We start from the raw sequence: 14,612 nt of genomic DNA, 5'->3' as shown, positions 1-14,612 counted from the left end.
TAAAAGGAAACAAAAAAAGTAATAAAAAAAAAAAAAAGAAAGACAAAAAGAAGAAATTCAGCAAGGAGATATAAGCATGACATTTTTGTTATCACCATGTTAAAATTAATATATATTTAAACTAAACTATGTAACAGAAGTCCAGTTTCATGTTCAATTTTCTTATTTTGTTCTTTATATATTGAAATGTTTGTTTGTTGATGTTTATTAAGTTCACAATAGAGAAAAAATTGAAAAAGATAAGTCCCACCAAAGGCAAAGGAAACCAACCTAAGGACACTTGCTGAGAAACCTGAGTGCTCAATGAACACACAATTTGTGGATCAATGGATATCTATTTCATACCAAGAAGTTGAGAGACCATTTTACAGAATAGCCCTAGAGAAAAATGGGGGCACAATAAACAGGAGTCCCTAGAAAGTTAGGGGAGTTAGATACCCTGATGACCTAGAAGAAAAGAGTGATGTATAATTAGGCAAGTGAACTATGAAAGGAAGGAAATACCTACTAGTGGTAAAGAGATTGGCAAATAATAGCGCAAAAGACAGTTTCGAATGGGAAATATATTACTATAACTCAATGATTTTCCTTCAGACTGAGAAAGACCTAAGTACTGAAGTAGCTCAGGGAGAAGGAGTGAACCAAGAGGAAGTTCCTTTCCTGCCTAGAGTTTCATCTGTAGAGAGAGAATCTATGAAAAGGGACAATTAGATGGTACAGTGAATACAGCATTGGGTCTGGAGGCAGGAAGACCTGAGTTCAAATCCAGATTCTGACACTTACTAGTTGGGTGACCCTGGGCAAGTCACTTAATCTCTGCCTGAATTTTCTGTTCTGTAAAATGGGGATAATAATAGCAACTGCCTTCCAGGATTGTTGTGAGTATCAGATGGGATAATAATTGTAAAGCACTTAACACATGGTAAGTGCTATATAAATGCAATTCTTATTCTTATTCTTATTATACTTGAAAATATTGTTAATCAGCCTGACCCTTCAGCAAATCCATACTTAGGAATGCAGGCCCACAGATTTGATGCCAATGATGATAAGCCTAAATTATCAACAGCTAAGGTACAGATGCATAAAAAGTCAGCAGATCACTAAAGATTTTTCAGTGTCTTCAAAATTTGGGCTGAGAGGAGGAATGTAACCCAGTTTTCCAAAACTTTTTGGGAGGACCAAGATTAAAAGCAATTATAGAGAATCCTATAAGCTAGGAAACACTGGTACATTCTCCTGTAAAAGAGCAAAAAAAAAAATACAGGTTATTCCACAAATCAGAAACAGATGTACAGTTGTTCTTAGTTTTTATCCAGTCCTACTTGCCTTTGGTCTGGGGTTTTTAGGGATATTACTACTTGGATGTCTCACTATTTACCTAAAACTCAACATATCCCAAATCATCATTCTCCCTGGCAAGTGGATCTTCTTCCAATTTCTTCATTATTGCTCATGATGCTAGAGTTCTTCTGTAACGTGCACTGTCCTTCCTTAAAGAACCAAGGTAAAAAAAGGATGAGAAAGACTTATGTATCTTAAGATTTTTTTGTATCTTATGATCTTAAAATAAGCCTAGAGTTAGAGGATCATATATTTAGAACCTAAAGAGACCTCAAAGCCTATCTATTACAATCCCATCACTTTGCCAATAAGGAAATTGAGGCTTAGGAAGAGCAAGTGGCAAACCCAAAGTCACAAATCAGAGATAGTTTGAACTTCGGTCCTCTAACTCCAGGGCCAGTGTGCTATCTGCTATGCCATGTTGCCTCCAAAATCTGGGTAGAGAACATCTGTTTTGTCCCTCTGTCCTGTATAGAATTCTGAAGACATTAACTTGAGTAGTTTCAGGCTGATGGTCATTATGTCTGCTGATAGTCATCAGTCCCTGGCTGTGAAGCATTCTCTACATCAGGCATACCTTGGTACCATCTGGTGGGAAAGTGTGGCATTCATTTAGGTTCCATGGAAACACTTGTCAGGACAGGTATCTTTACCCTCTTTATTCTTTTTTACAACTGGCTAATTAAAATTCCAAAGTCCAAATAATCTATACCTCAAAGCTAAAAAAGAGTAAAATACACATCCATAATGTGCTCACAGAATTATTTTCAGTATAGTTTTATATAAAATAGACAATTACAAAATTTTACTTTGTAAGTACTATGTTCAGAGCTTCTTGGGCAAAGTATACATAAATCAGACAATGAAAAGAAAAGAAGTCTATAAATTATTTGAGTTTTCATTGGCCTATATCCAAACTATCTTTTTTATTTTATTTAATAAATTATATATGCCTAAATGGATCACTTGATGTAAAAACAAATGTATAGCACAAACAATTGAGAAAAAATATAAAGTAACAACAACATGAACAAAGAATTTCATTTTAAGAACAAAAGCAGGAAACACCACAACTTGTATTAGGTCAAATGATTTCTATGTGAAAAGGCATGCCATAACTTCTACGGATAATTTCAAGAAATTCTAAAGATGTTGTAATCACACTCTCTAAAAAGAAATAGTACTTACTTTTATCAGTTTAGCCACATTAGTACCCTTTCCTTAAGTGGTTTGGATTACCATCATTAAAACAACTACTAGCTATTTCTTTAATGACCTAAACCTTTTAAATCCATATTGGGCAAGATACAACTGCTTAAAAAGACATCACCATGTCTTAAGATGTCATTAAAGTATCAGAAATTTCCAAATTAGTGTAGGAGACTAGTCTTTGGAGCATGCCCAGATTCCTGAGGGGCTTGTCCAATGCATGCATCTCCTAACATGGAGGCACTCTTCATCTCCTACCATGTGCTTGGGGGCAGCCTCCTTTGATTTACTGCTTAACTAGATCAGACTGTATCTTTAAAGCTGGTGAGACTGAGATGGTCATTCTCTTTCTGACACTGTGGTGGGCCCTTTTCTGCTGCAGAGGGTGAAAATCAGTTTACTTACAGTGTGTGCACCCTGAATTGAACTTATGAGAGGGAAAAGACTTCTTTCCCCTGTTCCAAGAGTAATGGGCCTGGGAGTGTCTGTTTCTATCCTGTGTTGCATGTCCTCAATTTCAGGTACAGGTGTAAAACCCACAAGGCTGTGAGTTGGAGCCATGGCAACCTTGAAGCTGGGATTCCAGGTGGATGGTTCAGCCAGACTGCCTGGCAGGGAAAACTGACTGGAAGAAGCTAGGGTACTTGGGACTCAAGCCCAAAGACAGTTTTTGACTTGGAACTGGGATTGTGCTCTATAGCAACTGAACTAAGCTGTGAACCTAATCTCCTTTTCATCCTTAAAGACAGGGATGATACAAAGGGCTCCCCTTTAGGATTATGCCTCCTATGTGTTGGGGGAATGAGTTTGTATATTTGTGATTATACCTGTGAAGTATTTTTTGTAAGAGCTAATCTGTCAAGTGGCTAAATGAAATAGGGGACCTATTTCCTATACTTCAAAGAACACCACTGGTGGGGGCTGGAGCCAATGGCAGAGAGTCTAGACATCCCCAAACCTCTTAAGGGTACAGGAGAAGCTTGGGGGAAGAAATGTAATCTAATATACCTGACCATTAGGCAGTGGGATCCATAGTGGTCAGTGCTATATTAGGAAGAAATTATAATCACTAGCATCAAATAGTATTGTAAGATTAATAAAACAGTTTATAAATAGTATCTCAATTTATCCCCACAATAACCCTAGGAAGTAGGTGCTATTATCTCAATTTTAGAGATGTGAGAATTGAGGCTAACAGATTGAATGACTTACCTATGGTCACCTAGCTAATTAGTGTCAAGCTAGTTTTGAACTAAGGTCTTCCTGTACCACCTATTGCCTCTGAATATCTCCCTTGTTGAAATCCTTCCAATCCTTTGAGATCCAGCTTGGGCTACCACCTTTTCCATGAAGCCTTTCCTGATATAATAATGCTCTACTCCCTACCACAAAGCTCATCACCAGAAATGATATTTCCTTCCTTAGAACTTTATTGACTCCTCATCATATATTAATTTATATTATATTTACTTGTGTTTTTGACATTCCTGCCCCTCTAGATTGTGAGCTCCTTGAAAAACCATTAGGCACAATGTCTTTCACTTTTTTTTGGGGGGGAGGAGGGTCTCCATCTGTGATTTAACTGGCATAGTAAGAGCCCTGTGGAAATGTAGAACAACTTATATACAAATTAAAATCTTAGAGAATTATCTGGGAAACCAAAAGGTTAAATGATTTGCCTACGGTCACAAAGGTAACAAAGGTTGTATGTGTCAGAAGTAGAACTTGAATCCATTCCAAGATCTGACTGTCTTCCTGATTTCTACATATGAGGTTCTTAATACATATTTATTGATGTTAAAATATTACACACCACTGTCTAGGCTACTCAGATTGAGGAGAAACTAAGCACAGATAGATAGAGACCTTTTCAGATAGACAAAAATAAAGATAGCTCCTCGTGATAATAAAAACCTATAAATTAGAATAGTTTTTCATTTTACACGTGTTTTAATGTCTCTAAATATTTTAATAGAAGGATCCTTTAGAGATCAAAAAAGAAATAGTGAACAGGGACCCACTGATAAAAATTAATATCCTAACTATTTCTTTGCATATCTTAAATAGGACCATTTACTCTGAGGAATTTTGACAATTCGTGTGTGTATGTGTGTGTGTGTTGTGTATGACAATGTTTCTGATACAGTTATATTGTCTCTTAACCATTAAGCCACACACCTACTGAGAACAGAAATAATAAAGAATTGCTATTTTAGGAATAACTATTTAATATATTTCTCTTTTGTACCAAAACACTAATAGCAAGCACAGAAAGATTCACTATTTTAAATTATAATTATTTTTCAGTTTGGCAATCACCAATTGCCTTTATTTAGTTACTCAACTATCAGGAACTTAAGATATGAAGTATTTATTCTCCAAAAAATAATTAAAAGATGCTATTTCCAGAGCCATGTCTTGCCTATATGATGGGGAGTATTTTTGCTTGTCTTCTTTTTTGGAGGGGGGAGGGCAGGGCAATTGGGGTTAAGTAATTTGCCCAAGGTCACACGGCTAGTAAGTGTTAAGTGTCTGAGATTGGATTTGAACTCAGACTCTCCTGACTCCAAGGCCGGTGCTCTATTCACTGCACTACCTAGCCGTGCCAATGGGGAGTATTTTTAAAAACAAAAGTAAGCTGGAAACTAGGAAAAATTTAATTTTTTAAAAAATAATCAAAATATAGCCATACTTGGTTTTTAAAATAATCTGTTAGCAGTTTCATATAAATTTATTTACCTAAGAGGAACAGAGACACAAAAAAAAAAAATAGAGGGAAAACCAAAAGAAATCTATACCCGACTGCAAAGGATGAATGATTACAGCCATAAAGTGTGAGTTATATAATACATTTTGAGTATCTTAAAGAATGTGGCATCCCTTAGAGTTGTATACAATTTAAGTCTCATCCTGATGTATGTAAAGCTCATTTGGCTACTACTGAAATCTGTGAAGAATTATAGTTAAAACTGTCCAGGTGCAAAAGCAGTTCAACAAAACTACTTGCTTCTCAATTTCATGAAGATAGCTTCAAACAATTGTTTATCTTCTTTAATTCTTCAGTAATCTTTGGTTAATTTTTTATTTCATCCTAGGAGTTTAATAAGCTAGAAATTCCAAAAGGACATATCCACTTATGTCTTTGGAAACTAGGTAGAAATTAGTCATCCCTCTGTAACTAAGTATCGAAGTCCTGGAAAATTTCCTAAGGCACACAGAGGTTTAGTTGAGTTACTTTGCCAGGTTTACATGGCTAGGAAAAGAAATTTGAATTCAGTTCTTCCTAACACTGAGTCTAGTGGTGCTGCTACTACTATACCACATGTGGTTCAATAAGAAGAAAGTAGGTAAAACTCCTATGAAAGCTGCCAGATAAAGATGCTCACCTACAAGTCGGATTTTTCCCTTCAATTAAAACACGCACAAACTTTTTTTTTTGGTTGTCCTTTCCAATTATAACCAGTCTTTGTAGTTTAATTTGTCTGGAACTTTTTGATGTCTTCATTTGGATCCTGACCTAAAATGCATTGGCACAATTTAACTGTAAAATATGCATTGTATGAGGTGTTTCCTCTCAAGAATTTCAGCAAATATCATTTATTTCACGTTACACTGGACTACATGGACTACAATTTACTTTTATTCCAGGTGACCCCATAACATATTGGTAATCTTTGGCTTGTTTTACTCGTCCTACTTGTCCCTCTTTAATATTTATAGTAGATTCTACAGAGGTCTGAATAACTTTATATACACAAAAAACAGTCCTGGTATTAGAGCATTCATCTGGAAAAAAAAAAAAAAACATTTGGCTTTAAAACATCACGACAAATCTTACTTTGGAAGATGAAATTGTTTTTTTCTTCCTTTACCAATTGACCTTTCAAAAACTGACTTTATAATACTGTAACTTTTGGCAAAGGTAAGAAAAATTTTCAGGAAGAATTCCACCAGTTAGCAATGTTAAAAATAACTCCCAAAGGCAATATTTCATCAGGCACCTACAGGTTTGCATATGTATTTTGTCAGGGGAGAGAAACAGAAATAAATATACTACACCTAAAGTAGTAGAGTGTTGGGGTGGGACTTTAGTCATCAAATTAGTACTATGTCAAATTCAGTGCTAACCCATTTCATTCTCTGGTTTCTTTCCCCCAATTTAGGAACACAGAATGGTGCTGTCAATAGAGACATCTTTTCTCCAGTCCCAGTTACTATATAGGCAATTCATAATAACCTCTCAAGTGCCCAAGGGAATTATCTAAGACTAGGCATTGCAAAAGTTTCAAGTCTGCATTGATTGGAAGAGGGAATTTCTTTACAATGAGATCCCTATGCAAATTAAAACACAGGTCCAGATTTTTTTTTAAAAATCCAAATAAAAATTGGTATAGAGTGCCCTAAATGTCTTTTGAAATAATATCTAAATTATTATCTCTTACTTTTCAAAATAGAGAACACCTAAGTAGTGCAAAAACACAAATTGCATCAATAGTGATATCTTTTTCTTTTGATTTGGTTTTTGCCTATTTCTCTCAGAAACTTTTAGGATTTAAATGCTAATTTAATTATGCCAGCTGTCTTATAGCTTCAGAACATCCTTTTCAAATTGAGGTTTTGATTTTTTTTGTACTAGAGAGTCCCCATGAGGAAAGTCCCTCTACTGACGCACATTTGTACTTATTCTGAAACTTAGAGCCTTAGAGAGAGCCACATGGGCACTGAAGGGTTAAATGATTCACCCACAGTCACATAGCCAGTAGATGTCAAAGACTGGAACCCAAATCTTGACTCCAGGAATGACTTTCCATCCCTAACATTAAGGTGCCTTTCCATTTGTTTTTCCACCTCAGTGTTTGCTATACCTGAAAATGCTTGATACAAACAAGTTGTGAACCCTTTAAAGCTTGAGCTCCATACTATATATACAATTTCAGATGGTGGTATTGCAACTCTTAAAAGCTTATTTTCCTGAGGAATTCATGAAATTAAAATGTTCTTAAAGTTTTAAGTAGCTATAGAATTCATTCCATTAAAACATTAGTGTGGAGTATTGTTGATAATGTTAATACAGATTTCCTTTCCAAGATAATTTTACATTTTGAAAATGCATACAAAATTTTTCATTCCTTAAATGTTGGAATTTATGTTCTTATAATGTAAGTTTCTTATGTTAGATATTGAACTATAACACACTAGGTAAGGTGGAAGACATTTACCCTCTCCATTATGTTCTTATGCTATCCCTGAGAATAAGAGGTTCCTGCTGATTTATTTTTGGGTCTGATTTACTGAACTACAATGTGGATGCCATATTCCTCCCTATTTAGATTTTAATGTCTTTGAGTCTACCTTATTTGTATAATACCTGCACAGTGCCACACACAGCATAGCATTTAGTAATTACTGTTTAAGGAAAATGACTATCAGAATCAAGTTTCCACATTTAATGGATGAACATCTTCATTCTCTTTGTTTCAACCATTTATAGCTATATCCATCATTTATGACCGACACCCACCCAACTGACTTAGATTGCCCATGAATGACTCTAAATCAGTGGTGTCAAACTCAAATTGAAATGGGGGCCACTAAACTGTACATAAGGATCCCTTCAGGCCACATATTGATTTAGGAAACGACATATTAACATTATAATCTGGTTTGGTCACACTTGGGAGTGTCATGGGCCACATGTTTAATATCTCTGCTCTAAATCATTTCTAGTTTGTGGTTACTATTCAAACTTTGCTACTTTTCACTTTGGAATTATCTCCTGTTGTTCTGTTTACCAATTTGGAAAGATGGTATTAAACCACTACAAAAAATTATCTGTACATACATATATTAAACATTTTATTATAAGTTAAAAATAAATAACAAAACTAAAAGTCCAAATTGTGAGTTTCACTTTGCTTCCACTTTCACTTAGAAAAAAGATGTGTATTGTGTTTAATTAGAATTTTAGATGATCTCTCAAAGAGTCAGTGAAACAAAACATAATCTGTATTCTTCAGGAAAGCCCAACAATAAAAAATACATTTCTAAAACAAATAAACCAAGGTCTTTTGGGTCTAATTCACTTCATGTTCTAGGCATAGAGACTCACTAGCCCTAAGATAAGTGAATCGAGTTCTCTATTTAAAGTTTTCTTTAAAACACCTTTGTGCTTGACTGTAAAAATTTTTTTCTCAATACTTTATTTTCCCCCTCAAAAAATAATGACACCTGGGATATTCAATATTAAACTAATAAAGTGATTTCCATTCATTTATATTGTTAACTTTGTCTTGCAACATTACACTTCAAAATGTCAATATTTGGGAGAATGAATTAATGAATATAAAAGCATTTATTAAGTGCTTAGTATGTGCAAGCCACTTGTGTTAAGTGCTGGGATAAAAATACAGAAAGCAAGATGATCCCTATCCTTAAGGATCTTACATTCAAATAGACAAAGATATTTTATATAGACAAATCTTGATATATATATATATATGATAGATACAATAACATATCAATATCATACAACATGTCTATATGAAATATCTATATGTGATATAGATATATCATATCTATCATATCATAAATATTATATATCATATTTTTATATATGATATATGCAGAAGTGGGAGCCAGAGATGGGGTTTTTTCATTTGGAAAAACCTAAGAATGGTGAATAGAGTCAAAGGGCAATTGATTTGACACATCCTTTTCAGGAATGGTAGTGTTGATTTAATTACTGTGTCCAGACTAAGGGGTAGAAAGGAAAGAGGATTCTCATGGTAGAGTGGCAAGATGATAGGCAGAATGTGGCTAGGTAGATCTAGGGGTGACTAGATATGGTAAACTCTCATCAATAATGAAAGCATGAGAATAATATTTGTGATTTTAACAGCTCTGTTAAAATATTGGAGGGGAACTATTGCAAAAGTGATACTATGTTTAGTGACAATAAAATATTCAAGTAACACTTCCTTGCAATAATTAATTATACCGTTCTTTTCTCTTTCTTCCTCCTCCCCTTCCCTTCACACATGGACAGGCAGGGATTTCCAAACACACTTCTAGTGGCTTTCCTTATAAATTATATGAGGATGACAAAAACAGAAATATGAAAGTGGGCCATTATTTACTCCCAATAGAACTTTGAAAACAGCCGCCCCACCCCCCTTTCCCTTGCATTACCCTTTTATCCCTGTACTTTCTCCAAGGTTCCAGATATTTATCCCCACACTCTCTCCAAGGCTGCAGATAATGTCACACTGGCCCTTAGGATTAAGTAAATTACCCCTTGGTGGTTTTTTATTAATACTCCATGGAATTTCCTGTTTGGTTTTCTTTATAAGTATTCTGTCTCAGTATCTTCTTCCATTTTCTTTTCCCCCTCTGTAAAAACCAGGTGCTATGCCTCCATAGCATAGGATACTTTTAAAATTTCCTGATATGAATAACTGAAAAAAAATTTGGGCTTTCAAAATTGATAGAATAGATCAATAGTTGGAGGGATTCCTAGGAATAACCCAAGCATAACAGTTGGTTAAAATGAGATTATTTCCTTATTTTTTTTCTTTGCCCTTGACCATTCTTTATGACCCGTGGAAAAACAAATTTCATTGCACTAGTTCCATATGCACCATCCTGGTTGATGAGCTTGACCAAAGACTTGTCTCCACTGGTATGAAAATGAAGCCTCCCATAATTTTCCCTCTCCCAGGGAGCTCAAATTATCCCAAGAGCCTTAGTCAAAGTGCTACTGTGTCTGATCTTTTTCTTGAAACTTCCTGTAATCGCTTTTCTAATCGATCCAATTTAGCCAGATTTTCCTTCAGCAACTTGCTATCTGGAACCAGTTGTAAGGCTTTCTCATAATAACCTCTTGCTGAAACATAGTCTCCCTGTGGGGGCAAAAAGAAGAGTTACATTCTGTTCCATAAGAATACTTCCATCTAAGAAAGGCAAATGTGAGAAATCAACAATATCTATACTCAATTTAATATTAATGTTTTTAAAAAAAAAAGAGTATTCCTCACTACTGGCAATTTTATCCTTGATGGTGGACACTTTCCAAAAATCCATTTGTTTTAAGTACAGGAACAGATGGGGAATGTGAAGAAATAAGAGCCAAATCATAAGGTGGGACAGTGGAAGAAAAGATTTTCAATTCTATTAATGCAAGGTGTGATTGTGGTATGGTATTTGCAAATGACAGCAAGGTCATTACTCAAAGGCATTCCTATGGGTAGCACACAGCTGGTACCTTTTAGCATTGAGGTAACTCTCTGAATTTTTGGTCATTCTCTGAGACAGATGATACAGGTAGGTGGCACAGTGGATATAATGTTGAGCCTGTGTCCAGAAGACCTGAATTCAAATCTAAATTCAGATATTTAATAACTGTATGACCATGGGCAAGTCACTTAACTTCTATTTGCCTCAGTTTCCTCAGCTAAAAAATGGGGATAATAATAGCACCTTCCTTCCAGGGTTGTTGTGAAGATGATGTGAGATAATATTTGTAAAGTACTTAGCACAGTGGCTGGCACATAGTAAGTACTGTATAAATGCTAGCTATTATTATTATGGATTGTCATGTACAATAGTGGAATACCAATAAAATCACAATGAATTATATTTTTTTTGAAAGGTTTTTTATCAGTATAATTTCTGCTACTATCATTGTTGCTGTTGCAAAATATTTTCTTCTTATAGTATAAAACCAAAACAAAGACAACAGATGTGTTTTGTCCATGGTCACAGTATTAAACCCATCTGTCTCATTCCTAAACCAATACTGTACATTAAATCATGCTGTCTCTCTATTTTGAAACTTCCAGTAAAAAAAGTGGAATACTAGCTTATAGAAATGTCATTTTTTATAAAATGAAAGGGAAGGTCATTTTGAAACTGTTCTGTGTCCAGGTAATAGACACAGCTCTTGGTAGCAGTACATGAGAAGGGAGTGATGTCTCTATTACCCTAGCCGTTGCTCTTAATGCCAATCCAAATCCAACTGTCCTCACATGGCCTCTATCCACTACATCACTGTCATACCATAGTTACTTTGTTACCTCTACCCTGGACTCTTGTAATAACCCACTAACATCTGAGATATGGGTATTTCAGGGATAGGTACTAGGATAAAATAGAGAATAACACATTTCTTTAGGATAGAAATAGAATAAAAAAGGAAAAGAGAATGCCTGGCTGTAATTTTTTAAAAAGATGAATCTTAATGTGAATATAGGAAAAGCCTAACAATTGGGCAATAACAAACACCTTAGTCTCTTCTTAGAGGCAGCTTTTGTGGGAAAAGGTCAGGGTATTTGAGTTGATTTTAAGTTTAATATGAACCAACACTGTGATGCAGCTGCTAAACAAAATAACTGATTTTAGGCAGCATTCACAGTGTCTGGATTACTGGAAGTAAAGGTCCCACTGTTCTTTCCCCTGGTCAGACACCCTGCTTATCTTCTGCAAATGTGGAGATCTGTAGCCTCATCTAGGAAATGATATAAAAAACTGGAGAAATGGCTGAAAGAACTAAGGATATATAATATGGAGAAGAGAAGATGGGGGGAAGGGAGGATGACTTGTCTTCAAGTGTTTATAAGGCTGTTATTTTGCCTATGTAGTTCTAAAGGAGTGGGCAATGAGGTAGTACAGTAGATAAAGTACTGGGCTGGGGATCAAGAAGACCCATACCCACTTGTTGGGCAGTAAGGTTTAAGAAGACTGGAAAAGAAGAAGGGGGCTAGCTTATTAAGGCTTTGAATGCTAGAGTATATTTTGTATTTGTTTCTGGAGGAAATATAGAACCACTGGAGTTTACTTAATAGGGAAGAGGGTAAGGGTGACATGATCAGATCTTCATTTTAGAAAAATCACTTTAGTGGCTGAATGGAAGATGGACTGGAATGGGGCAGACAGACCCACCCTCAAGTTATTGCAATAGTCCAGGCATGAAGTGATGAGGTCCTGTATCAGAGGCAGAGAAGAGAAGGGAATGTATTTAAGAGACACTGCAAAGGTGAAATAGAAAGGTCTTGGCAACAGCTTAGATAAGGGAGTTGAGAGATAGTGAGAAATCCAGGATGTCTGAACTTCAAGCCTGAGGAACTGGGAGGATGGTGTTGCCCTCCACAGTCTGAATTATGCAAGGATCTAAGCAAATTATATACATCATATACCTAAGGGGAACCTCCTGAGCTTACATGAATGGGACAAAAGGATATCCACCAATCTGGAGCTGTGTTACCCTTTTGCCACATATGCTTGAGCTTACTATATATACCTGTGGGATAATGTGTTATGGAATTATAAAGGGAAAGAGAAGTACAGAGAGAAAAAAGTATGAGTATAGAATGGAAGGAAACAATTAACTATTATATCCACAAATGTGAATGGGATTAATTTACTAATAAAATAGAAGAGGTTAGTAGAATGTAAAGTAAAATTCAACAAGAAGCATACTTAAACATTAATTCTCACAATTAAAATGAAGGGTTGAAGTAAAAGGGATGAAGTAAAAATGCCTCAGCTGAACACAAAAAATCAGAGGTAGCAATTATGATTTCAGATAAGTCAATAGTAAAAATAAACTTAATTTAAATTTTTTTAAAAAGAGAAATTATTTTGCTTGCTGGTAACATAATTACTGAATTAATTTTAATACTTAGCATATGTACCCAATGGCATAGCTTCTAAATACTTAAAGACACTAAGTGAATGAGAAGAGACAATAAAATTACAATTTAAATTGTTTATCCCTATTAGTCCTTGATAAAGATAGCCAAAAGCAAATTAGAACTAATGAAAGGATCTGAACAGAGTTTTAAGAAAATTGGATATGAAAGATGTCTGGTGATTTCTAAATGAAAATAAAAAGGAGTATACATATCGCTAAACTGCATATGGCACATTTATAAAAACTGATCATGCTCTTGTAATGGGAATGTAAATTTAAAGATCTTCCCTGCCCCTAGGCTAACGTGCACCTGGAGCCTGGGGTGGGAGGCTTGTTTTTCAGTAGATACTTCTTGATTGGCCAGTGGGTCAATAAGGTTGTTACATTCTCTGAGCCAGGAGAAGGCTATATAAGCCCTGATGTGAGGCTTTGTTTTGGGGCTCACTTTGAGAAGTGTTCTGTGATTTGATCAGATGAAACTCTGGAAAGCCATTGTCCAGAGCCCCCCGGCTTTGAAACCCAGACGTTGTTTGGTATGGATGTAATGGTTGGACAGTTTGGAAATCTGTCTACTTGATCTGTTTTTGTCTTGATAATTCTGTCTGTATACTTTGAAGTTTGGGGTGCTGACCTTTTTCCCCTGAACTAGGTAAATGATACATATTTGACTGATTAAAGTAAGCTTGTTAACCCATTTTGAGTTGCTTTCCTTTTTCAAAGCAGATCCAAGAACCTGTGTTGGCAGACACCCTGGGGACACTGGGGTGTGCTTGCCGTTACAGCTCTACAACATACAAACCTAAAAAATGCATAATATAGAAATATTATAGACATATTTTGTGTTAATCACAACATAAATAATTAAAGGGCTACTTGAAAAAAGTATTAAAAATCAACTAGAGACTAAATAACTTGATCCAAAAGAACTGCTAGGTAAAAGAACAGTTCATAGATACATAATTTTATTGAAAATAATGACAATAAAACAGAATCATTCCAAAATTTGGGGGTTGGAGCCAAAGCAGTCTTCAGGGAGAAATTTATACTCTAAATAATTTTAGTAACAAAAAGAGAGTAAGAGTGAACTGATGAATTGAAAATATTAGAAAGCTAATAAAATTTTTAAAATTCAATTAAATACCAAAATAGTTTGGCCAACTTGAGACAAATCTACTACTGCAGGTAATGCTACAGGTAGGAAAAATCTTAAAGATTATCTAATTCAAATTCATCAACTAAGGACAACACAGGCAACACATGAAGAGAATGTAAATTGTTATACACACACACACACACACACACACACACACACACCCTTGTAAGTAGCAAAGTCAATTATATATTTAACCACACAGATTTCCAGGCTATATTC

At 35.2% G+C, this 14,612-nt stretch overlaps 1 protein-coding gene across 6 annotated transcripts in view; it reads right to left on the bottom strand.

Moving 5' to 3' along the window:
* Positions 1 to 1,989: 1,989 nt before the first annotated feature.
* The window catches only part of TMTC1 (transmembrane O-mannosyltransferase targeting cadherins 1), a 340,352-nt gene continuing 327,729 nt past the window's right edge, over positions 1,990 to 14,612 (bottom strand). For 4 of the 6 annotated variants that reach the window (XM_069094881.1, XM_069094882.1, XM_069094884.1 and 1 more), the window contains one exon: positions 2,106 to 10,451. In XM_069094881.1, the coding sequence (XP_068950982.1) occupies positions 10,299 to 10,451 (153 nt within the window). In that variant the 3' untranslated portion in view covers positions 2,106 to 10,298. Of the gene's footprint in view, positions 10,452 to 14,612 lie in introns of all 6 variants that reach the window. The other 2 variants (XM_069094886.1, XM_069094883.1) reach the window with 1 other exon arrangement.

The sequence above is a fragment of the Petaurus breviceps genome, unplaced genomic scaffold (assembly GCF_028583685.1).
Source record: "Petaurus breviceps papuanus isolate PSGF00001 unplaced genomic scaffold, PetGlider_PUasm1.0 221, whole genome shotgun sequence".
NCBI lineage: Eukaryota > Metazoa > Chordata > Mammalia > Diprotodontia > Petauridae > Petaurus > Petaurus breviceps.
Note: the sequence above shows the minus strand (reverse complement) of the source record. Positions and strands in the feature narration are given on the sequence as shown.